The 27,747-nt window shown below is 34.2% G+C and overlaps 2 protein-coding genes across 2 annotated transcripts; both read left to right on the plus strand.

The window, feature by feature from the left end:
- The first annotated feature begins 344 nt into the window (after positions 1-344).
- On the plus strand, positions 345-16,085 carry LOC139690130 (uncharacterized). Its single transcript, XM_071587376.1, has 12 exons — positions 345-508; positions 608-794; positions 867-1,002; positions 1,096-1,313; positions 1,399-1,459; positions 4,100-4,228; positions 7,818-7,972; positions 8,177-8,381; positions 11,308-11,390; positions 14,704-14,770; positions 15,457-15,481; positions 15,575-16,085. The coding sequence occupies exons 1-12, from the start codon at positions 472-474 to the stop codon at positions 15,607-15,609; spliced, it is 1,338 nt and encodes a 445-aa protein (XP_071443477.1). The 5' UTR covers positions 345-471; the 3' UTR covers positions 15,610-16,085.
- On the plus strand, positions 15,937-26,687 carry LOC139690129 (arylsulfatase G-like). Its single transcript, XM_071587374.1, has 8 exons — positions 15,937-16,208; positions 18,068-18,255; positions 18,586-18,729; positions 20,673-20,856; positions 20,969-21,189; positions 21,569-21,741; positions 25,277-25,550; positions 25,996-26,687. Exons 1-8 carry the CDS (start codon positions 15,937-15,939, stop codon positions 26,271-26,273), a joined length of 1,734 nt encoding a protein of 577 aa, XP_071443475.1. The 3' UTR covers positions 26,274-26,687.
- Positions 26,688-27,747: the final 1,060 nt, after the last annotated feature.

Below are 27,747 nucleotides of genomic sequence, written 5' to 3' on the forward strand. Positions count from 1 at the left end.
CCCCACAAAATACGCAATAAAAATAAAAAAGGTGCTAAAACGTGTGTACAGTAAAAATATATGCATACAATCGGTAAAATGTAATTATTTTCTTTGGTGGTGTTGATATTAACAAAACGATGTTAACTACAATTGGACCTTAAAAGTCGCCGAGTGATAAATAATTGTTTAATGAGTTTTAAAAGGTTCAATCAGCGCATCAATTCATCGTCTACCTATTCATGAAATTTTATGTTCAAAAATTAACTTACGCGGGAAACGAGTATAGCTTCGAAAGCTTCTGTAAAGCATCGTTGATGTCGCTACGAGGCGGATTATAAATGGGCTCGTATGGTTCTTATCGAGCAAATGACGTCTGCTGCGGTTCTAGAGATTCCCTGAGAACCTTGTACTAATTGACTGCGTAGAGCATTAAATGAAATTTTGTCTTCTGTCTTGAAAGCATGTGAATAATTCTGAGTCGATGTGGATATGTCTGTGTCGAATCCATTATTGCGAGAATTAAAAGGTTAGAAGATATTAGCTAAATATCTTTATACTTTACCCTAATCATTATTAATATAAGGTAAACAATTTTTGGTGTTAAAATCTTGGATCAAATTTTCAGGTTACGTTTTGCACTTGGTTCAAGATTCTGTGAAAGAGGAAATCACTGATCAGTATGAACATTTACAACCACTTTGTCAAATTTTGGAAAATATTTTGCAGCAAGGTCTTTTTCACAGTTACTCTATTGGATATAAAGGGGCCGAAAGTTGGAATTGGCTAGAAAAAATTACAGAAGATCATTATGGGTAAAGTATAAAGCCAAGTTAAAACTCGCGTATTTCTTTGAAAGAAATCTCACTCTCTTTTATCATTAATAGGGCTACATTTTCTTATAATGCTGCAGTGGAGGAAGTGAGGAATTGCCGTAAAGTAGTAACACCTCGTGGAAAATTAAGACTTCTTATCCGTACTTGCCTCAATAAAAAATGCCTTCATGTCCCAGTTGAAGCAATTGTAAGTTCAGCATATGGTGTAATATTATCAAAATAAAAAGGGGTGTTCTAGGGTTTATCACATTTTTATGCGATGCCTACCTATTCATATCAGGTTAGATACAAATATCCTACAGGAGTATACCAGACCAAAGATTCCATTCTAGGAGACGAAATTCTTGGCGAGATCTTCCTTTCAGTTCTTTTGCAGTGCAGCAAAATTGCGTTTCGTTTATGTTTGAAAAATGCAATATTTCTAGATGAAACTTGGCAGTTAGCTGAATATGTCATCCATGAATTTGTCCCATGCAAGATCCTAGGATTAAACGTTGGGTACGTTTTTATTGTATAATAATGAAATTATTGTTACAATATCAATTTATTGTTTAATTGACCTAGGTATACTTCATATTTATAGTTTTGTGAGAGAGAGAGGAGTAGTTGTTGGAGTGGAGGAAAGTGGAGTTGCTGGTGAAGATGTAAGTTTATAAATACATTATTGATTGCATTTTTTATATTTGGTATGACTAGCCTGGTGGAGCCTATACAACTAGGCATTATTGAGATATGGTAGCTCAGTTAACATTAGTCAAATCAAACGAGCTCAAATTCTCCAGATTCTTACTGTCATCCCGAAATTCAGAATTAAAATTATGAAACAATATGTTGCTATCATTAAAATTAATTGAGTCATGGGCTTTCAAGAGAAAATATTGCTGTGCTGTGTTTGTTTTTTTTTAAGGTTAGGTTCTATTCACTTGGTAGTTGAGAGATCCTGTCCACTGGTCACCAAGAATGTCATTTTCTAAGATTCCTAGCATGCTAAACTTAGTCAGTGAGGTTATTCCAAAGTTTGCAGCTTTGAATCTCATCTCATAAAAGAAGAAATTGCATCGTACAACAGGATGAAAAAGGGAAAGTAAATGGACTAGCACTTAGAGAGCACTCATAGGATAAAAATAGGAACCAATAGAACCAGGGAACCATGGTGCAAAGAGCGGTGTGAGAATACGAAACATTTCAGAGGCAGGAAAAGTAGAAGTGTATGAAAGGAGGTAAGAAAATTTAATGATGTGATAAGGGAAACATTATATTGATCAAGTGTGAAAAGACACTTGAGCTTTTCCTGGAGCTGTAATAGATTCAGTGAAGGTAAATAAATACAGAGACCGCTTTACAGTAAAGAGATAAAGCTAGCTTGGAGAAATTGCTAGGAAATGCCACTTAGATAACAAAAGCTTGGGCTGAGGAATGCTTGATAGATAGAAAAAGCGCTCATGGGGATAGGTTCAAGCAAGACAATAGGAATAATATCCTCACAGAATTATTAGAGTGCTGATGAAAATGGAGAAAGAGATTTTTTGGATCTATGTGTAATAATTTTGAGGAAGGGATTTGGCCAGAAGTATTCATGAAATCAATTTTAATTCAATCCAAAAAAGAGTAAATCAACAGTGTGTGAGGATAAGTTTATTTTTACATGCATCAAATGTAGTTCTGAGAATCATCAATCGAAGGTTACATAACCCAACGAACTACCTATTTTTTAGTGTTCAAAGACCAGTTTTGGTTTAGGAAGGGAAATGTGATACACAATATCTTTGCCGTTATGAGAACATTAGCAGAAAGGAATAGAGAATATAATCAGGATGTCTTTTTGTATTTCATTGATTTCAAGAAGGCCTGCAACAAACCATAGCCAACAGAGTAGAGTAAATAAATCTGATGGAAGTATTGCTGAATATAAGAGTAGACTGGAGGGATAGGTGACTCATTTTTATTCTATATATGAATCATGTGGCACAATTTTGGTATATAAAGTTCTGTATTAGGTGGGGTAGTAAGTAGGGCTCCCTTATCACCAGTAGTTTTAGTTATGAGGTTATATTCCAAAGAAACTGCAGGAGAAGCCGCAACAGTAACTTTTGACGGAGTCATCCGCTAATGTGCATTTCAATGCAACAATTTCAGAGATTAAAAATCATTTGCCTTGACTGGGATTCGAACCCAGATCCCTCAATATCCTGTTAAGTGCTTTAGCCACTTTAGTTAAAGCACTAGACTTAAAATTTCAGAGTTTAAGAGGATGCCTCGATAACTTAAGTGGCTAAAGCACTCGACCGGATATTAAGGGATCTGGGTTCGAATGCTAGTCAAGGCGAATGATTTTTAATCTCTGAAATTGTTGCATTGTTATGAGGTTATACTCAAATTATACCGACAAAATGTTTGAGGGTGGCATAAGATTGGAATAAGTGGATGATTAGAGATTAGTTAATCGGTCATGAGTTGCTATTCTGTACAGGGTTGACCCCAGAAATATAGGATGAAGTTTAACTGAAATAAAGCCATAGTAATGAGGTTCTCATGAAGTAGAAGTAGCCATTAGGAGAAGATAAGAATTGACAAAAGAAGACATTGCAAAAGGGAATTAAAGACAGGTATACTAAGTTAAGCCATAGAAAAATGATTAGTAAAGATTTGAATATGTAATTTAGATGCAATAGGATTTTGTCCAGTGGCTCTAGTGGTCTAACTAAAATAAGCAGAATCATGAGGCTAATCAAATCTGAAACCTGGCTGTTGCAGCAAGAGGACAATTGCCTCATGGCTGATCCATAAAATGGGCTACCAATACAAGGAAGGGTCAAGCTAACCTTTGTTGTTTCCAAAAAATGGTCGGGTTTATTGCTGAGTTGGATCCCAGTGGGTAAAGTTTTATGTTTGGTAACTTTTTCACATTGGTAGCCAGTATTTTATACAGAATGCGGAATGTCCATCATGATGCCCAGGGCAATAAGGTATTGAATTCTGATAGCTTAAAAGAGTTATTATTAATTGGCACCTTCTGCTATGGCTAGTTTATCTTTTATTCAAAATTACTATAAACCAAAGGCTGATTGGATTTTTGATAGTATGTGCATTAATTTTGGCAGGAATTAAAATTGTAATTGGTCATTTGATGTTCTTATTTAATGAAATTGCAGTATTCTATCATTTTCTATTTATTGAGACAGTCTATTGGATAAAATAATATTCCATTGTCCCTATGTGCTTTTCAATTCCCTCTTGCTCAATTATTAAAATTTGTGTTCATGATGGCTCATTTGTTCTCGTAGGATAAAGTTGAAATTGGTGATTTGGTAGATGAGCTCAATGGGCATTGGATTAGAGCTACACAGAGAGGTCGCCTGTCTTCTTACATGAAACAGGCTGAAGGGAAGCCTATAACACTGAACATACTCAAGGTAAGGCACATTTGGATAATATTTTATCTTAAACACTGGGTACTCTTTGTCAAATGTACAAAGATTTTATCATTATTGTGAATATGGACAATATTGGTGAAATGGTTGACCTGTGAACTGTGCCAGTCAGGATCATTCAACACATGAATGATAGCGTTGGAATAAGGCATCCAGTTCCATGGCTATGTATTCTGTGGAGTTCTCTCTTGGACCTTCTACATTCCTAAAGGCAAAATGTTAGCAATATTTTTTTGGAAGCTGTTATTGCTTTTTCTTAAGATAACTATGACAATTTGGTAGTTGAAGTATTTCAGTACACATTGCAAAATTTTAATCAATAAAGAATTATGCAACGCAAAACATTTTTTTAAAAACACTAAAAGTATGCATATGCCCTGCTATTTCCACTTGCAAAATTCAAGAGGAAATTTTAGATCATAACCCTTTAAGAGCATTGTTTATTTATTGAATGTTGAATTATTATGAATTAACCCTTTTCAAAGGTGTCAATAGTTGAGGAAATACTAATGGTGAAGTTTTATCCCGATAAAATTATTATTTATAGGTTAGGGAGTTGAAGTTAATGTGCTAAGCTGTTTTTGTTAAAATGTCAGGCACAACTGGAAGTCTGGATAGAATTGCCAAATGATGACATATTTTGGTAAAATTTCACCAGGAGGCAATTGTTCATATTTTTCATTGAATGAACAAAATATTTGGAACTCATCCAGCATTTTTATTTGAAAATGTCCTCTCATACTATACTTAATGTGAGTGTAAATACAGCCTGTAAGACAGGCCACATCTTTTTTGTGAGTGGTGTAGTCATGAATGATTCCATTTGAGTTGATGGATGCATTTACAATTTCCAATTTGCAACCATAAGTATGCCTCCCTTAATATTTATAATGTGTTATTAAGTCATGTCATCATTTATAAATCAAACAAAATATGCACGAGCCAAATTCAGTTTTAATATTTCACAATTCAAAACACTTCATAGATGTAATGTCTTATCTAAATGTCAGACACAGTAAGTCCACATTGTGAAATCTTGATTATACCCCTTTTCAAAGTAATTTACAGAAACAGCAATGATTTTCATGATGTATTTACTCCATGCATGCTTCAACAATGCAAGAAAGAAAATTCAACTACAAAGAGATGGATGTAAGATCTGAATGATACCCATTTCTGTCGCAACAGAATATACTTGAACTTATGTGCATGATATAGCCTGGGTATAATGGCATGTGTGAGAAGGCAAAATCAGGATCATGAGATTCAGAAATGAATAAATTTTCAAGGAAAAATCAATGATTAAGTGAAATCATCATTGCTGGTTGGTTAATTTACTTCCTGCTAATACAAAAGTCAGAGGTGTGGGAGATGCTGCAACGGTAACTATTGACGGAGTCATCCACTAATGTGCATTTCAATGCAACAATATCATAGTGTAAAAATCATTCGCCTTGACCTTGTAAAAATCATTTGCCTTTAGCAGATGACTCCCTTCTAAGTTACTGTTGTGGCATTTCCTGCAGTTTCTTTGGACTTTATCAAGGTATAAACAGCCTAAGTGTTTAAAAGTTGGCTTTAACCTTGTGGACTGTGGCACGTCGCGCACTACTATGACTGCCTATGACATTGTATGCACGGTATTTTGTTACAACATCTTGTTCCTTTAAAAAGCCCCCAAATTTTCAGAGTTTAAGAGGACGCCTCGATAGCTTAACTGGCTAAAGCACTAGACCGGACATTGAGGGATCCGGGTTCGAATCCCAGTCAAGGTGAATGATTTTTACACTCTGAAATTGTTGCATCGAAATGCACTGTATGGGTATTTACAAACTCTGTATGGTTTGAACTTAAGAACACTTATGAGAAGCCAGAAGTGGTTTATCAGGATTCTAGATGCAAATAAGCCACCAGATACATTCAGAGAGTAAAAAGCAATCTTTTTCCTAATTTACAAGTCACAAAGTGAAATTTAAGAAAATTTATCTGAGTGAGTGAGGCCAAATAAGCTGAGGAATATTTCATTTTCACTCAAATCACCTGTTTATAAATCAGTTTATCAGTAGTTCTAATTAATAGGAAAACTTCTGCCATTAAACTTAATGTTTGTTTGATAGATGATAGCTGGATTGTACTAAATCACATAGTGTGCAAAATTCACACATGACATTTTCTTTCCCTATGCTGCCATGGGCACCACATAAGAGACACAAAAATACCATATTTTGATTGAAGCTGTAGGTAACCAGAGGCATCATCTAGATTTGAATATGGACCCTTATTTAAACTTGAAGAAAATGCTTCAACTATTGGGAAAATATAGATCTTATCTTGGAGTCAAGCCAAGCCAAGATCTTTTATGTAAATATTTTATTAGTATGGCTATTCTATGAGACATCATTTAAAAGCATATGTTCCTATTTAATTTCAATTTTATATCTATGGGGAAAATTTGTTAACATTGTAACTGGATTTATGCTTATGAAACTGTTATCAATGAAGTAATTTATGTTATGATAGGTCACACCACTGATCATGAGTGCTTGCCTTCATATTTGTTGTTAGTTTCTTCTTGAAGTTCATTCCTTATCTTCCTCTATTTCTACGCATCCATTTTTTTTCTATTGCTATCTTTATAAGGGTGGTATGCCAAAAAACTTGTCCATTGGAAGCCATTTTGTTTTCTTATTGTTTCCAATAGTTGTATGCCTGCATCTATTCCTTTTAGAATTTTCTTGCCAAATTGCTTTAATCTGCATTCTTAAGTTAACCCTCTTTCTGTGACTCCACATTTCTAATACTGTAGCTCTTCTATTTCCTGCAGATGATACTTCATGTAACTCACTTAAATTCATAGTGGTAGTTGCTAGTTAGCTATTCTTCTGGGTAGCTGCTTCTTTATCTAAGCAATTTTGTTCACTGAATAATTCTTGCATTTTTCATTACTGATGATCCTCTTTTTGCCACATGCATGTAAAAATTAGTTTCAATGCGGTACGTTTCACAACCTTGAGCAGGTGATTCTGTCTAAAGAAAAAGGGAATGCTTGAATGTTTTGGGAAATGGCTACCCTTTACACTGAAGTCGGAATTCAGTTTACATCATTCAAGTTTCTTGTTCTGTTCTCATTATATCTTCCATTTTCATTAATTGTTTATCCATTCTTTAATGATTCGAGTTTCTGAATCAAAGAATTCATTGGTGGTTACCTGGGCTAACTTCCGTATTCCTTTAACCTGTATTTGTTTTCAGTTTAAATCAGCTAATATTCAATGTCTTGATTTAATCTATTTCACCACATTTTTTTCATGTTGTTTCCTTAAGATTTCAGTATAATATCTGTTCAAAAATGTCATGATTTACTTGTGTTTCTAACCAATCAATATAACAATTTTCTGTATCAAACCACTTTTTCTGTACCATTAGTTAAATTAAATTTTCTCTGCTTTAGAAATAATACTGTGCATGTTAACTAATCCATAAGGTGTATAACTTTTAAGTAATTATTTCCTTTCCTTCTCCTATTTTTCTGTATTCATCCACTTCCAATGATTATGGCATGACTGTATAGGGTCATAATGCAGTGGGAGAGTTGTATCCCCCAATTGTCAGACTTCTCGGTAAGCTTCAAGTTGACACGACTGCCCTAGAAGCTCGTTTTAAGGCAAAATTGTCTTCCAAAGAACAGCGTCCCATAAGTGGAGTACCTAGTACAAAGAATGAAAGGTAATCAGTACCTTTAACTGTAATGTGTAAAATTATGAAAAATATTTCACTTTTATTAGATTTTTCAATAATATGCATGATTCTCAAATTTTATTCTTTGATTATTTTTCACTTAATTGAAAATATACTGTAAAATAAAATTTAAAAAATAAAAAGTAAGCTGCTATTAGATGATATGATTCTGAGATTGATTGTAATTTTTAGGGCAGGCATACCAGTACGTTATTTGGGCATAGTTTCAACTGGTAACAGAGGTGATGTAAATCAAATTGATCGAGCCATCACTGCTGTGCTTCGCAATCGCATGAGCAAGATTAAATCTGGGGAAAAATCTAAAGAGGATAAGGAAGAAGGTCAATTTGAAATACAGGACATGGGCATACAAGTTTCGTCAAGGCAGACAGGAAAGGTAAGGAGTTAACCTGGTTGGGAAATGGCCAAAGTCAGATTCAAAACGATAAAACTGTGGACTTAGAAACAGTATTGCTCAATGTATTATGCAGATTCTAAAAGCTTCAGGTATGAACTTTGTGCATACATAGCCCTGATTTAAATTCTACTTTAATGAATTTTGCCTTGAGAAAATCATGTAAAGGAGCTGAGAAGCACTGTATAATACAGTTGATCAACTTTCGGTGGCCATGTATAAAAAATTTGTTTTAGCTCACAAAAATTTCATCACAGAAAAGGGAAGTTATAAAAAAACTGCATAAACTACTAATAAATATGGTTTGTATTAATAAAAAAATGAAAAAATATTTCTTGAAATGTACATCATAGTATGAAAACATTGTTTAAAAACTTTCAAAAATTTTATAAAATTGTTCCAAGTACTTCATTCATGAGATTTTTTGGACCTTCCACGTCATGCCAAAAACTGCCCTTCCAGTGAAGCTTAGAGAATAGGAGCATTTGACTGGCTAACTGAAATTTCAAAGACTGCTGTCATAAATCAAGGCTCCACCAGCACATTTCAAATGATCCTAGTATTGCTAAAAGGGTCTTTTTTGGCATCATGTGGAGTCCTAGAACAATCAAAAAATAAAGTAATACAAAAATTTCATGCAATTTTTTAACAATTTCTATTAGATTATATGAAGTTTCATGGCAAAAATCAATACTCTCTGTGATGTTATTCACATTTTGCAAACATTGGTAAACCTTGAAGGGATCTATTTTCATTGATACTTCAGGGATTGGCTTGTGTTTTTATAGCTTTTGTTGTGTACAGGGTCCGTACAATAAGTATCGGGACTGGTTCCAAAAATCAACATTTATTGTAGTTATCATTACAATTACTTAATCATCTTCAAAATACATTCCTCCTGCATCGATACCCTTAGTTCGGTACGTCTGCCACTCATCAAAAGCCTGCTGGAAGTCAGTTTCCGGAATACTCTTCAGAGACTTTGTTGTCGCCGCTTGAACTGCCTCGATGGAGTCGAAATGATATCCTTTGAGCTCCTTTTCAACTATCCTTTGAGGTAATAACGTTATCAAGAAAATCTTCATCTTCCTGGGTGCAGTCCAAAATTTCTTGCAGAGTGTCCACCCACGACAGTTTTTGTTCCTCGCTCAAGACTTTCAGCACCAGCTTCGCGCACGCTTTCCTCATCGCAAGATCCTCTGTTACAATGGTGTGGACGGTTCCAACTGAAAGGCCAGTTTCCTCACTGATAAGAGTGATGGTTAAATGTCTCTCGGAGTCCAAAATGTTTTTCACTTTGGCCACCTGAGCATCGGTTCGAGTGGTCATCGGGCGTCCAATGCAGTGCTCATCTTCAACAATCTCCCGGCCTTCCTTAAACATTTTTTGCCATTCAAAAACTCTTGTGCAGCATAAGGTATCATCTCCATAAGCCTGTTTTATGAGTTTAAGGGTCTCCGATGCAGATTTCCCGAGTTTAACGCAAAACTTCACAGTGTAGCATTGCTCGACGGTGCGCTCCATGCTGGCGCAACGATACCACAAACAATCACACGTCCCAAAAATCTACCTTCTGTTTGCTGGAGGCATGCCTGAAGGCGACTGAAATAAAGTGCGCCTGAGTGGTGGGGGACCTCTCTACCAAGCCAACCGGTCGAACTCTCATCGACCGCTCCATTGAGGCTACAGCGAACCAGTCACAATACTTATTGTACGGATCCTGTATGGTGAAATTTTCATCAGCTTGGACGCATTTATTTGTGTATTGCATTTTAAAGTTGACCAAATGTACATTTACCGTATATTTTAGCCCTTTTTTGTAGTTTTACCTTGTTTATAGCCATTGAAGTAAAATTTAATTAATTGATTTGTCAATGTGTATGACAAAAGCCACCAGAGTAACACTATCAATCTGGCAGTAATCTGCTTCAGTGATTTAGGGTGAATTCAGGTGATTTGCATTCTTTTTTTTGTAAGCATGCAGCTCATGTTTACAAAAAAACCTGATCCTCAATGAATGAAAATATGTCTAAAAAACTATGGGCAATGTAGTATAAATGAATGTTATTGTGTTAAAACATAAAAATTTCTAAGTTTTGTTACGCAATGATGATTTTATCAACCTTAATATTTTTGTCCTGAAACATTATGGGTTTAATATATTTAAACACAGCAAAATGAGTAATATTTTCACCTTATTTTGAATCCTATGTTATTAGATGTTTGCATGTTTTCTCGATGAATCAAAAAATTAAAACTTGTGATATGACATAGTATTAGTGTGCAAAATTTTATCTTTATGGTCAATGGATAATATTGAAAATTAAAGTCCAATTTTCTGTGCCTCTGTAAATATACTTTCCTTTTCAGGGTGTGCTTATTCATTCCCCCAAAATTATCCTAACTTATACATACTCAATATAATAATAATGTGTTAGGTAATTTTCATTTTCTTCCCTGATTCATGTAGCAATGTAAAAATCATGATTTTTTGCAACCTAATTTATGGAAAGAGAATGAGGATGATGTATGTTAGCTTTCTTGTTCTATTACCATGCAGTACAATCAGGATGTATTACCTATAGTAGTATCTACCTGAAGATAACTACACACAATGATAACCTCTAAATCCTTGGCATTCATGCTATTTCAAATCAATGCTTAGACAATATGTCTCATGCCTATGTGCTATGCTCATATACTATGGAATTGGTTTTTTGTTACCAAGTTCATGAATCATTCAAAGGACAAGTTTGAATTTTAATGTCATTTTTTAAGAAGTCCTTAAGCATTCACAGTGTTTGTTCTTGTGCAAGTTAAAAAAACCTATTCTTCTGCATTATGCACACCATGGTCTGTTTTTTTCTGTTTCTATGCCTCTCAGAAATAATTTTATAATAACTTTCAGATATTTTTGAAACATTCATACATGGAAATATCATCCTGTGGAGGGCGTTCTGATCTGCCAGATCATTTTGCTTATATTGCTGGGTGAGTTATATGTTTTTTAAATATCAAAACATTAAGGTTGTGATTTCTTGAATTTTTGCAGTATAATATGTCTGTTTTGTCTGAAATTCATACTAGGGTATAATTTTCTTGTATTGAAACCTTTTTGCCACTAAGCATGCCTATTTTAATTAGTAAAAGTGGTAACAACTATAATTTCTTTAATTGTTTAATCATATTCACCTAAGAATACTATATTTTTGAGATCCAAGATTCAAGGTTGCAAGGAAAAAGCTAAGCGGTTTTCTTCAAGTAGGCTTAAAAAATTAGAGCAAATAAAATGTTAAAATAGGGAAGGTATCTATCAGATTTATATAAAATATAAAAGTATTTTGCTTATTTTGTAGTAATTTATTGAGTTGAAGATTGTGTAGTTTATAATTGAAAATTTATTTTAAATATATGCATACACACAAGACCACACCCTGTATATATTTGTGTGTGTGTGTATATATTTATAAAAGGAAGTCCAAAATCGTGTTAGTTACACCATTTATAAATCGAGAACAGCTGTACCGATTTTCATGATGTTTGGTTTTATCGATACGACTCTTTCCAGAATAGCATAGTAACCATTTAAATATCGTAAAAGTATCATATCATCGATTTTGGCGATATATGGTTTTTTGGATTCATCTCACCCCAGAATAGCAGAATAATCATTATAATATCGTAAAAGTATCGTATGGTAATATCGTATCATAAAATATTGCATCGTATCGTTGATTTCAGTTATATTTGGTTTTTTGGATTCATCTCAGTTCTGAATAGCAGAATGACCATTTAAATATTGTTAAAGTATGGTATCATATCATAATATTATATCATAAAATATGTAATCGCATCGCTTCATTGAAGAAATTTCAGCGTCGGGAGTAAGGTGATGCCGTTCCTGGTGATCCAGATGTGTGTTCTACTGGTGCGTGCTCTTCTTTTGCATCATTCGTTTCGGAATGAAAACTAAATTTGTTGCGATGGTTTGTGGGAACAAAAATTCCACGACAGTGGCTGACCACAACCTCTCATCCAGAATAACATTCTGCAGTAGTTTGCGGGAATATTACTTCCTCGCCAGTGACCAACTAGAGACACAAACACCCAAAGCCTAAATTGGAATCCTTCACAGGGTTACAAGGACTCTGTTAAGGATACCTGGTTTTATGAACACATTAAAAGTATCATATCGTTGTATTGAAGAAATTTCATAATCAGAAGCAGGGCGACGCGGTTCTCCATTAAAATATCGTTAAAGTATAGTATCTTAATATTGTATCGCATGGCCTGATGGAAGACATTTTAGCGTCGGAAGAAAGGTGACATGCTTCCTGTCGTTTAGGACACAGCAATGGCTGAAGCAACTATCTCTGCATCTCTAAGTCAGATACGCACATTATTTACTATCATCCTTTCGACATGCTTGCAATCCAATCCACGTACTTTGTAATTCAGAATCAAATTGTTAATGCACTGCATTTATTCAAATCTATTGACTTTGTAACAAACGAATACGAAGTCACCAATTATCTATCTGAATTTTTAAACTCCTTGAATGTGCCTGGCTTACCAATGCTCAATTTTATACAGCTGAAGATTGGCTTGGTGGTCATGATGCTTGGAAACCTAAACCAACCAAAACTATGCAATGGAATGTATTTGGTGATAAATAAAACTGATGATTAATGTCATTCACGCTACTTTACTCAAAGGAAAACCCAAAGATGAAAAAGTTCTCATTCTGAGGATTCCTATGATCCCTACCAATATGGCAGTTGAGTTTAAACGAACACAATTTCCTATTTGTATTGCATTCACAATAACGATTAACAAAAAACAAGGCCATTTGTTGAGTGTTTGTGATCTGAATCTAGAAAACCCATGTTTTTCTCATGGTCAATTGTATGTGGCATGTTCACATTTTGGTAAACCATCTGCTTTATTTGTTTTGCACGTGATAACAAAATAAAATTTTTTGGATATCTGAAGGTGCTTGACTCAAGTGAATAAACCCGAATGTATACATGTATACATTGAATAAAGAAAATGTCTTTCTGACAAGCCATTGTAATACTTATTTTTTTAGTTTTATTGATTTTTTTCTTACATCATTATAAGAAGTCGGATATGATTAAAATTGGTACAGCTGTTCTTGATTTATAAATGTTATAACTAAACTGTTGTATATATATATATATATATATATATATATATATATATATATATATATATATATATATATATATATATATATACATATATATACATATATATATATATATACATATATATATATATATACATATATATATATATACATATACATATATATATATATATATATAATGTATAACACTTAGCACCTTAGCACTAGTGGACAGAGACAAAAACACAGAAACACACAAAAAAGAGACTCACTATTTTTCGAATTTTCGGTGGTCGTTGCCACCTTTATCAAGGAAGAGAGGGACAGAACTCTGTTAGAGTTCTGAGAACAGAGAACAGAGTTCTGTCCCTCTCTTCCTTGATAAAGGTGGCAACGACCACCGAAAATTCGAAAAATAGTGAGTCTCTTTTTTGTGTGTTTCTGTGTTTTTGTCTGTGTCCACTAGTGCTAAGTGCTATACATTATTATTCACGTCCGTGAGACTTTCAAAAAGTGTTATATATATATATATATATATATATATATATATATATATATATATATATATATATATATATACACATATGCATATATATATATATATATATATATATATATGCATATATATATATATGCATATATATATGCATATACATATATATATACATATATATATGCATATATATATATATGCATATATATATGCATATACATATATATATACATATACATATATATATATATATATATATATATATGCATATACATATATATATATATACATATATATATATAAACCAAAACACAGTAATCAACCTGAAGGTCGGTTTAGTAGGTGATGGTAGAGATCACCCAGTACTAACCCCTTTACGGCGTGTGAAAATTCACACATCAGGGTAGGGGGGCCAGTTCCTTTCCCTGAGCCGGTTATGGTTTCCCATATACATATATACACACACACACATATGTGTGTGTATATATTCTCTATCTTCCGATGATGACGGAGTAGAATTCCGTCGAAATTATCAAGAAATAACGTGAGTGATCCTTTTTTTGTGTTTCTATATTGTTTGTTACCATGTAATGTACTATATACATACATATGTATATATTTTTATACTTTGTAATTTGTAAAAGAAACTTTAATTTTTTCAGGGAAACAAGCTGTAACGTCGCCAAAAGTTTTAACTGCTATGTCTTCCATTGCCCTAATGAAGACCAGGTAAGCTAGGTGAAATGATGAATATTATTATGGCATGTACATGTAGACATGCTTTTGTCAGTACTACCCACTGCTAACAATGATTGGCATTACTATACCACCAACTGCCATGGTAAAATGTAAGCTTTTTTAGTAACTTTTAGCCATGAAAGGAATAAGTAGATGAGGATTTTACGGTGTTAATTTCTGATGAATTTCATTTTTTATTATTTTAAATATCAGTATTTTCATTTTTTTCTGAAAATTAAATTATGCAAAAGTTAATTTATTTACCTGTATCTTCCAGCAAAAGGCAAATTCTTGTAGCTGGTGGTAATGCGCTACTTCGCATTCAAAACTTTCCATCAATATTGTGAGCCTAGCTTGATGAAAATATAATTAAATGATTCCAAGCTTTATATTTCTTTGCTTTACCTTTCTCCTCTTTGCCTTGGGTACAATTTCTGGTGGCCTAGTCAACTAGAGGATTTAATGGGAGGAATGGAAAGCATTTATATTATTCAATTTGACTTAGGATCAACATATATTTCCTATGCTTTTATGCTAAGTCCTATGTACTAAAAATTGACTGTCTGGGTGACACCATACTGTTTTTAAAGCCTTTGCTATAACACAATTCAATTTTTGGCATTTCATGTATGTTTACATTTCACAATTTTTTACGATTGGTCTTTATTCTCTTGCAGATTCGATTGATTTTACAGAGCATCGGTGAGTTTTAAAATATCTTATCTGGAGTCATTGTTTTTTTTTCAAATGTTTTGTTAGCCATGCTAATAATTGTTTTTTTAAATTATATTTCAGGCCAAGGATTTCAGAGGACTCACTGGGCAGTTTGAGTCAAAATTGCATTGATGTTTTTGATGTCCTCAAATAATTTTATATTAATCTTTCTATGATGTTAAATTTTTAATATAATTGACCTGCAAAGTCAAGATAAATATTCAGCAGAAATTTTATGCCAAAGAACTATTCCAGTCACTTTTATGAAACTTTACTATCGTATGATGTTGTAATAAGCAATGGAAGAGTTAGGACTTTTTAAGTGGTCTCACGAGCAGTTGTTGGTATAAATCCAATTTATGGTGGTAACAATATTTTATCAGTATAATTCTTCAAGTTACATCCATCCTTAAAAAAGTTAGCTAAAAGCATCACTGCATATCATGAATTATTTAAGCATATTTCACATGGTTTTACTGGGGTTTATACTTCACCCTTGCAATGGTAAAGATGGTAGTCATGATCATGTTGATATGTTGGAAAGCCTAGCTTTTGAAAGAAAACCAAACATTGTGTTGTTGGTGGCTGATGACATGGGTTGGGGTGATTTGGGTGCTAACTGGCTTTGGGCTCCCAGCACTGTTGAGTTATTCTTGCACAGTAAGGCCAGGACAGCTACCCCAAACTTGGATAATCTTGCAATGGGAGGTCTCAGGTTTGTCTACTATTTTAATGTTGTCCCTTTATATGTGTAATTTTTAACAGATGTTACTAATAAAATGTGATGGTCCAGTTTAACCCGTGTTTGATTTTACTGCAAAAATTCATGTCATGGAATGAAAGTTTTAAGTTTAAGAGACATTGAAAAATTTTTCATTAAAGAAATTCTGTAATTCTGCAACTAATCAAGATCTGCTTTTTTACTTATGTTATATTTCCATGAATTTATTGCATGCAAGTTCATTTAACTATGGAATATTTTTCTAGTATTTTAATGCTGGTTACTGGAAAAACTTTCTTTCTGTCAAAAAATTAATGTTAACATGTCAGGAATGGATTACAAGTCAATGCATTATTAAATAGAACATTTAAAATTTACAATGTGTGTTTCAAAATTAGCTTGTAACCACACTCAATAGACATTTTCAGACATCTAATCGGAATTTCTTATCAAAATTAGTGGCATTTTAGTTCAAAACACAAATGTTAAAAAAGAGGTAAAGTTGCAGGTACTGAAATATCATATTTGAATAATTGTCTCCCCATTTGTTGGCACAATGCTTGCAACAAATATCTGGCTAGAATTTCATTCATTGTTATGATAATTTTTAATTCATAGATTCATCGGGAAACAAATTGAGATTCGTCCTCAAAAGTTATGAAATTATCATAGCAAATTAATACAGTTTTATAAAGTAATTTAGATGAAAAAATATTGAGTGCCTCCTGAAATTGAATTCCTGGATTAAATGAATCCTCCCAATGTGATTTAAGAGTGAAAGAGATAGGGTGAGGCCATTGGATTTGCACACTGGTATTTTTTTTCGATCTAATTCTTGGACAGACAATTTGTTTCACTATCAAATTCTGTAAATTGACCCATGCTTAACATTTTGTAAAATCTAATCTAGTTTAACTCTTTAGGTTAAGAATTTCCACATTCATTTATTATTCCACCCTTGCGACATCCTATAATCTTGGAGTAATAATTTATCCAAAACAGCTCCCTGTTTTGTGTCTAATATGAAGGGTCAATCGAAGCATCAACATGAATAATAAATTCTATTGATCTTGTAAACTAGTATTGCATATTAAAATACAGCCGTATTGTATTGCCTTGTTGCTTTAGCACACACCCATTTACCCCTGGACAACTTAATAAAAAAATGAAATGCGTCTTAAGTTCACTTTAATCAAAGAATCATTGTAAGTATACTAAACTGGCTTCCGAACCTCTTAATTTTAGATTGTGGTTAATGCGTAGGCCCCAAACAACCAAAGCGAATTTAGCAGAAAATCAAAAATTTGAACTTATGATGCAATGCAAATGAAATATTACATTATTGGTGGCTGAAAAGTTCATGGTTAAAGCTCTGTCACATTTGAAAATAAATTATTGTAGCTCTGATGAGCATGCTCATTCCAAATATCTCCATTTATTCCAATACTTATCTTGCATCAAAACTGAGAAAAAATTTTTAAACCATACTGTTCAAGAATGATGCATCATCATCTAAGTAATTTCTGGCCAAGGAAGATATTTATGTAAAGAATCTAATGCCAGTCATGAGTATCCACTTTTGATGCAGTAATGATTCTTTTTATGATTTATATTTTAGTATCTGCTAACTTATCATATTAAAAAAAATCTTAGTTAATTATTGATGACCTCCTATAATATTTGATCGGAAAGATGTTTTCATAACTGCTAATCATTTTAGATGAACATCCTGAATTTCCTTCCTTATAAAAACTTAAAATGGGCTTTGAGGTAACTACCATATCAAAAGATTAACAATACTTTAGATCAAATAAGAATATCAATCGATAAGAAATGCCACCCAATTTTTCTAGGTTTACTGATTTCCATACTGCAGCATCTGTGTGTGCACCTTCAAGAGCTGCTCTTTTAACATCAAGGTTGGGACTTCGTACTGGAGTGGTTCAAAATTTTAATGTTGATGCAATTGGAGGACTACCTAGCAATGAAACAACAATTGCTAGAATGCTGTTAGATACTGGATATAAAACTGCTATGTTTGGTAAGAATCAAGCTTTTCATTTAGGTACATGTATTTAATCTAGTGGAAGACTGGAGGTCATAAAAATGAAGATGCTGTTATCAGTCCAACTAAATAATTTCTTTGTAATTGGAGATTTGAATGGATATAAATTAAGATGCTTACAGCAATTAAGTCAGAAAATTACTCATAAAGAGTGTGAAGTTTCCCAGAGAGATGAATAGTCAAGAGACACAGAATTGGCATTTATCTTCTCTCAAAGAAAAGATTAGTTACTATTTAACCCCCTGCACATAAACCATATTGATGTATTTGTAATCATTTTCTATAATTTTGGTGGTATTTGAATAGGAAAATGGCATTTAGGCCTCTCTGAAGGTCACCACCCATTGGACCATGGCTTTCAGAGTTATTTTGGTGTGCCATATAGTGTTGACATGGGCTGTACAAATCCACCTGGTTTAAATATTCCACAGTGCTCTGGTTGTGCTCAAGGTAAGAGTTATTTCCTACAATAATTATGACAATATTAGTGTAAATGCTTGTCAGTAAGGAGGTAATCAGAAACACAATCTTGCATTAACTAATTTTTAAATTTAATAACATCCTATTTTCATTGAAATGTCATTGCCCAAGGTCCCTCAAGTATCAATGCTGTCTATGCCTCGGTGATAAATATTGCCACCCAGAAGATCTTTTTCATTAATAATATCAATTGAAATTACATAGCCTTTTGTTTAAATGCATAACAAATATTTTCTTGGGAGCAATATATTAAAGGCCCTCTTTTGAATTTGTAATTCCAACCATAATTAACAATAAAACTTAAAATAAAACTCCTATTACTACTAAGTAATCCAGGGATGGATTCATCTTCTTTTGACTTGACAGACTAAAAATCATGTTGTTCAATTTTTTTATTTTATTTTCCCTTCCAATTTCCTTCATTTTCTTAATATGTTACCATTTCCAATATTCTGTCCCTGTCCTCTCCAAAGGTCCAGAGACCTTTGTTCCTGAGTATGTTACATTCATTTATGTTATCCCAAATAATTACTATATCTTGGAATTTCTTTTCCATATTAACAAGCCATGCACCCTTCGTATTTTATTTAACAATTACTTCCAAATCCTACTTGTTGTTTTGTCTCTTCCATTCTCTCAAAATTTTCATAAACTGCAACTTTGATTTTGCATTTGGTGTCAGTATTTTTTCTGTATCCATGTGCAGATTGTGATTGTACCTTCTCCTATATGCTATATTTTCTCTGGTTAGGTATATTTTTTTTCGAGATCTTCCTCTATTCAATTCCCAGTTTTTCCATCATGCATTTTTCATCCATTGCAAGGCATTCAGCTGCATAAAGGGCTTCTAGCCACACTATGGGGCAATAATGTCTCAATTTGGCATTTATGGATAAAGATTTTTTATATACATTTTTTAAGTTGATAAGCCATTTCTATTTTTTTCTTCCCCAAGTTGTGCAATCCCATCCATTCTTCTGGACACTTTTAATTTTCACCTTGCATGTTTCTTTTTGCAATAATCTCTATATATTTTGGACTTCCTTTTTAAGTCATATATTTTGTTTTCTGAAATGGTATTTGTAAGCCTGAATTTCCCCACATGTTTGGAGCTGACTTATTATGTCCCCTTGTCCATACATAATGAGTCAGAGAAGATTACAAGTTTACTCTTGTATGCCAAAACAACCATCATTGAGTTCCTCCTGTTATACTCTATTTGAATCCCATTCTGAAAATCCTTACTACTCAATTCCTTTTACTGCTTTCATATTATTTTTCAATGGAGTTGAAAAGCAGAGGAAAAGCCTGTTCCCTTGCTGTACCCTTGTCTTTGGTTTGAATTATATATATATATATATATATATATATATATATATATATATATATATATATATAAAATGAGGCCCACTTCAAAGGTAAAGGGAGCCAAATAATAATTAATGGAATTAAACTTGGGATTGAGAAAAATAAAGTTAAAAATATGAATGAAGAAATTTAATTGGTGGAGGAAAATTAATCTAATGAGTGCCATGGATAGATGAATAGTTGTCTCCCAGCTCTGGGAGTTTCTAAGGTGCCTACTGCATCAAAATTTCTCGTATGATATCCCCATGCTAGCAGTTCTCAAGGAGTCTCTTGTGTCAAATATCAAATTGTAAAAATTATAATATATTGTCAGCACATGTTAGAAGCTTCCAGAGATAGGATACATCAGTCAGTATGAGTCCTAGTGTAGATTTTACTTTATCTAATTTAATTCAAAAAGATAATGTATCAGTATTATAATATTAAAATGAAATATTCCACTTTAAGAATAATAACTTTTAGGAAAGATGAAATTAGATTTTTCTACCGTATTTTCTAGTCTGCTCAATTATCCACTTGGATAATTTTCTCTTTCTTTGTTTCAGATAATGATTTACCAGAATGGAAACATGATAGACAAAATAAGTTTATCAATGTATCAATATCAAATTGTAGGGGTGATATAGCTATTCCATTATTTAGCAATCACTCAATCATTCATCAACCAGTGAAGCTGGAAAAACTATCTGCTCTCTATGGAGCCTTTGCAGAAAACTTTATTTTCAATAGGCAAGTTACTTTTTCATTTAAATCTTTTTCATAAAGGTGTTATAAATACCCAAACGTATCCTCCTCTATTTGCGAAACATGAGTTGATAACCATTTGTGTATTCATTCACAGTGATGATAATGGCCCTCCGTTCTTCTTGTATGGTGCATTTTCACATGTACATGTCCCTCTCCTCACGGCTCATGGGAGTAACCAGAAGGATAAAGTCTTTGAGGAAGCGCTTGCAGAAGTTGATGAGGTTGTAGGACGTATAGCGAGAGCAGTTTATAAAATAAGGCTTCCTCTTAAAAAATCCATTTCTTCATCTCGAGAAACCCTTATTTGGTTTTTAAGTAAGTTTATGGACTTATATTTTTGTTCTTGTTATTAAATCATGCAGTGTAATAAAAAACATAATTTAATAGGAAATTTTCATTAGAATATCGAATATTTAACTTACTCAGTGGATATACCTGACCTAATTAGAACTGTTGGTGAGAACAGCCGTGTGTTCTTGAGCCAAATTATGTTTTTGTTCATCTGATTACAACAGCTAATGGATCAAATAATGCATTCCTATGCACAAATCTGTAGTCTTATGTACTATTCATTTAAGTGTCATTGGTTGTGTATCATTCCAGCCCATTTACAATCTCAACAGCTATGTTGAACATTTATAAAAGAAAATCTAGCAAAGGACCTCATATTTCATATAAATATTGGCTTTGTCAGGTGATAATGGCCCTTGGGAAGTAAAATGTGAGCTCTCTGGATCATGGGGGCCTTTCAATGGAGACTGGCAGAGAAATCCATATGCAGGAGGAGGTGGAGGAGCATCAAAGCAAACTGTTTGGGAAGGAGGGCATAGAGTCCCTTCCTTTATTCACTGGCCCTCACGTGTTAAGGTTGGTAATAAGTTGTATGACATTAAAATTGCATCTAGTATATAATTGTTTTTTTTAATAATCTACTGTTAATATGCTTCTATGGCAGGATTGATTTTCATCTGAAATTTACCTGCAGAAAAATTAATAGTGTACATATGTAATTACATGCTTAGGGCAAGTAGGCTTTGTAGTTAGTTAGTTGTCTAAACCTCCATAGTGAGACAACTCTTGATTGATATATGCTGAAATAATAATAATAAATCATAAACACAGTAATCAGCCCAAAGGTAGGTTTGATAGGTTACTGTAGAGTTCACCCAGTGTTAAGTCATAGCCTGACGGCATGTTAAATTCACATGCTGTTGGGCAGGCCAGTTCCTTTCCCTGTGCCAGTTGTGGTTTCCCAGGAAGATCTGGCACCTAAAAAATCTCACAACTTGGTTGATGGTGAGGATGCCCAGAGAGGTTTACCCAAGAATCAAATCCAAGCTCTCGATCCCTACTTGAGGTGCTTTGTGGAGGGTACTTTGAGTGAGTACGCCGTCCGTCAGATGGGACGTTAAACTGCGGACCTCTTGGCGCCTTTCGTAAAGAGTAGGCTAATGCCGACGCCGGGTTTCTCTCCACCCTTCATCCTTTCCTGTCCATCCCCTATGGCGCAAATGACCTTAGCTGTCGGTCGCCTCCCCTCAAAACTACTACTACTCAAATCCAAGCCCTCAAGGCAGTAGTCCAATGCTCTACCCCTGTGCTACCACAGCCCACGTAATAGTAGTAATGAATTTATTTGCCCAAAGGTTATATTACAAAAACACTAGGTAGATGGTGCATGTACATTATATAAGGCATGTCAAAAATGAGTAAAATGCATAGAGGCTCAACTGAGATACAAAATATGGTACTAACAATTGCATTTAAATGTAGCACCTCATATTAGCACATTACACGTAACATACATACCAATATCCATTAAAAATCAGACAGCAATAATTTAAAGTAGACTTAGAGCATTGCTATTAACTTATAGTATGGATCCATATTAAAAGGCCTTGGTACTTTTCCACAAATTTTTATTATAAAGCACAATGTGTTTCACCGACTTGCAGCATCATCAGGTACAAATATACTTAACAACAGTGCGAAAATATATACGCTCAGGACAGAGTGGGGGTGGGGAGGGGAAGGAGGGCCTGAGAGGGGAGGGGGCGGTCGGGTACATCGAGGGGTTGGTTTGACCAATTCCAGGCTAGTTTCTCAGAAAGGAGTGGGGTGGGGGACGGGAACAACTGCTCATCTCAAAGTGTCAAGTTGGGGTTTGCAAGGTGCCTTGGTATTTCCATTTGCTCGAGAGCGTCCAATTTTAATCCTGTTGGGAGAATATGTAATATTTCTGGGAAAAAGTCATTGCTATACAGCCGTACTGAAGGGTGATTATTTTGCATCTGCATCAATACACTGTGGAGACGTGTCTGCCACTTCTGGAAGGCACCCTGAGACTCCTTGATGGGAATGTCTCTCAGGAACATTGTAACATTATTTTGGATGTTTTCTATGCTATCCCAATACTTTCCTGTGAGCTCTCTTGTCAGTCAGGGAAACAAAAAAAGTTGTATGGAGCCAAGTTGGAACTGTAAGGGGGCCGGGGGTACCACTAGGGTGGTACTCCGGGTTAGGAAGTTAGTAATGATGAAAGACATGTGGCAACACTCAGCACAAGCTTCACACAGACCTTGTGCATTTCCAGATCCTTGGGCACTATCCCATATACTGTAGATGTGGATCCATATACTGTAGGGTGTCAGCACTTTCCTGGGTGCGTAATCGACGGTCGGAATGCAAAACTTAACGCACACGATTCATGTCTTTGTCGGCTCTGTCCGTTGTTGGGCGTCCAGAACAGGGCTCATCGGTGATCTCCTCCCAGCCCTCCATGAATTCCTTCTGCTATCTCCCAGACTGTGGCCTTGGAATTCAGTCTTCCTTGGAGGCCTCTTGAAGCATCTGGAATGTTTTGGTTGCATTCTTTTCAAGCTGTACCCAAAACTTAATGGCGTATCACTATTCAAATGAATGCCTCATCGTGCCATGTCACAAAGTCGAAAAACACACTTCACGTGGAGATGCACATTTCCGTTGAGACTGCTCAGAGCAAGCTGGCGATTGACTGCATTGAGAGTTTAGATCCCCCCACCACATTTCCTGACCACTTTTGCCATGCTGCCATGGATGGTTGCATCACAATAAAATCATGTGCATTACTTTCATAATATGCGATGTATAGAATATGATTACTTTTTTCAGGTTAAAATAAATCAGAAATTCTATAATAAAAATCCCTCAATGCGTTCTAATATGTCTAACTGGAGTATTAATCACCATAGGAATACAATATTCCATTTTTATGTTAAGGGAAATGCAGAGACCTAGAACAAACACGTTTTCAGGGTAAAGTCAGAGAAACAAAACAAAAGTTTAAAATTTTGTAAAACCGGTGCACATCTCTGTGGTCAGTGGCAACAGTTAAAGCTTCAGATATTCCTAGGTATTCAGCCAATGACAAGTGTCAGCTGGAAATGAAAGCACTAATTTAAAGCAGTTGGGAATTGGAAATGTAATCTAAAGAGATAAGGAATGAGGAGCTTAAAGTCATTGCTAAAGAGTATTTTTATTTGGGAAAAGAAGTGTGTAAATATATTAGTTCTGTTCGCTGTTTCCCTACAGTTGTGGTCTGATTAACAAATATAATGATTTAAAAGTAATTTCCACATGGAAGTACAGAAATCTTCTCATTATGTGATGGTTCATTCTATGAAAAGTGAATTCACTGAATGTGAATTGAGAAATTACCTTGTAAAAGCAGGACAGAAAATCCTGAAAAATATTAATCTTATATTTCTCTTATTTTTGGTTATGCTCTTTTCTTCTGAGGTATGATGTCACCATATATGGATAGTAGTTCAATGACAAGTTTTATCAGTTGTTGTGTATTGTCATGTTTGTTGTTTGTAGTCAATATAAATTTAAGACTTGATTTCAAATTTAAAAGTAACTCTGTGCATGTACAGTTAACTTACCCTATGTTGGTGATAAACCAATTTCACGAATTACTTCATTTCTCACAGTACCTCCTCTTTCTCATAGTATGAAATTTTATTCAGGTGACCTCAATTTTGCATCATGGTGAAAGTTTGCATAGTAATATTAAATTCTTATAATAATAGGTCAATAATATATTCAGTTATAACAATTTATAAGTTAATTGGGCTCCTGCAGCTCCACCCAAGCTATGTGATATTTTGGGTACCAGATCTTCCAGGGTAACCATAACCGACACAGGGAAAGGAACTGGACCCCCTACCCTGATGGTTGAATTTCACATGCTGTCCAGCTTAGTACTGGGTGAACTCTACCATCATCTACCAAACCAACCTTTGGGTTGATTATTGTGTTTATGTTTTTTTTCAAATGATGTGAGGTCTGATAATTCACATTGCCTGATTTATTTGATGTACCATTAGTTGGCCTTAGCCAGTTCTTTATGTGGTATTTATAGGGTGGAAGGGTATCTAAAGAATTACTTTCTGCAATGGATATCATGCCAACACTGGCATCCATCAGTGGAGCCAACTTACCAAGAAATCGTTTGTTTGATGGACAAGATATTTCTGATATCATCCTGGAAAATAAGAAAGATCATCCCTACTACTTAGGAAATGGATTGAGTAGGACAAGCAGGACCTTGTATCATCCGAACAGTGGAGCTTCTGGACATGATGGGGAAATTGGTGCTATTCGAATTGGAAATTATAAGGCAGTCTTTTACTCAGGTTTGAGGGCCATTTTTGTTTAATTGCAAGTACAGTCAGTAAGACATCCCTTTCTGAGTTAGAGTATTGTGCTGTGGTTTTGGTTACATTTTGTAACTTTATCGTATATATCTGTTTTTCTATAAGTGTTTTATTTATCCATTGAAAACTTATAAGTCTCTATTTATAAGGCAAACTGAATGTTTCAATTTTGGTTGCATTAAACTTACAGAAATGAATGCCAAGATGAAATTATGAAAACTCTTTAGTCTGCATATGCAGGTGTGACTTTGTGGAAACGAAATCTTCTGCAGTAAAAAAAGTGTATTTTTATCACTCTCTCTTATTCAGCAATTTATTGTATACAATACATTTCAATATCAATGCTCGATGGTGAGTTGTGTTGGAAAGGTATGTACCTTCAATCAATATAAGTGAAATTAATATGGTTTTTATTCTGTTTCAGGGGGAGCACCTGATTGTTCAGGTTATTATCCTCCTAGAGCAAATCATTCTCAAGATCCACTTGTATTTGATTTATCAATTGATCCTGCTGAAGCAAGCCCTCTGTCTTCTAATACCGAAGTTTATAGTTGGGTGAAATCTCTTGCTAGTGATGCACTTATCTCACTCTACAATAGCCTTAAAAGTGATAACATAAGCACAGTAACATTTGCAACTAATCCTGAAGCACGGCCATGCTGTGCAAAAGATAGTTTAGTGTGTCGCTGTCCATGGGATTAAGCAACTCTAATTTGCTTGGTGAACATTATCACTTTCAGTAATCAAACATCCTAAGTTTTCTAAACTTTGCAATCTGAAAGCTGAACTGTTCGACTGCAGTGGAACTGAAATGCAGTGAACTTCCTTGGACTGCATAATTTGGAGAGTGTAATTTTGTGCAGAGTGTGTGGATCAACTTGAAAATGATATTACATGGATAAGAATAAACTTCATGTGGTGGCTCTTTGACACCACAAGGAGAGTTTAAGTGTGCAAAAATAACCAGAGCCCCTGTGGAAGACTTACCTAATAGAAATATTTTTACATGCTTGGAGAAATTATTTATTTCATCTCTTGTCATCAATAGCATGTATTTGTTAAATTAGCCATTATATATAATTTACATGTATGCAATTAACTATTTCTTTAATAAGACTGCAGCTTAAGGATTTTGAAGCACTCTTCTCTTATTCAGCAGTATGCACCTTAGTACAAAGGTTGAGAGTATGACTAATTGGAGGGATTTTGACTAGTGCATGTTTTGGGGCAATTTTCTGAGTTGCTCCCTTCTCACTTTGTTCTTGTTCTTCACCATGTCATCCTAATCTTCTAGGATGGCATTGAGTTACTCTGCAGGTGCCTACATTGACAGGACAACAATCCTGAAGCAGTATCTGAAATGACTTTGCAAATTGCAGACAGGGTGTATGCAAAACTTCTGCATCTGCTCTAATTTTCTGCTATGTCCAGAACAGACATGGCAGAACCAAATTTTCTGTGAGATGTAAACACAATATTACTCTTATCAAGTCTGCCCCATTGTCAACTGTTGATGCCTATTATAATGGAAAGTTGGCTGACAATTAGGCAATAATAATTAATTCTAGGATAAACATTCCTTTGGGTCATATATTTTTTATTCAGGATACATTCACACATGGATACATTATAGGATTTATTATAGGATACATTCACACATGCATATAAACTCATTCACACAGTGTATGTAGTCAGTGATACTGTATGATGGAAGAAGTGTGGAATATTGATGAGTAAATGATGTGCCTTTGCTTCTCTACAAGTCCTACTCTAAAGCCTGTGCTATGTGGTTTAAGCGCCATAAACTTGTTACTTGTGAAAAAGTTTTAATTTTGCAATAATTTGAACAAATGAGATACAGCATTTCAATTAAAATAGCTTAAAAGTAATTTTAAAATTCATAACACATTACAAATATTATCTTCTCGGATAAAAAAAATTCTTCCTTCCTCTTCTTCATCAAGATGTGCTAAGGCTTCATTGATTCCATTCATTCCCCAACCTAGGGTACAACAATAAAGCAATTGGGAAAGAGCATTACAATGCCTGTTATCAAGAAGTAGTTGTATAATTGCTGCACAGGCATAATTTGGTATTATGGCTTTTGGGAAATAAGAGGAGAAATATGTGAGAACTATTTACTTTATAAACTAAACATTACTAAAGGAACCCTGGA

This window comes from Hetaerina americana, unplaced genomic scaffold (genome assembly GCF_022747635.1).
Source record: "Hetaerina americana unplaced genomic scaffold, ioHetAmer1.1.p SCAF_3, whole genome shotgun sequence".
NCBI lineage: Eukaryota > Metazoa > Arthropoda > Insecta > Odonata > Calopterygidae > Hetaerina > Hetaerina americana.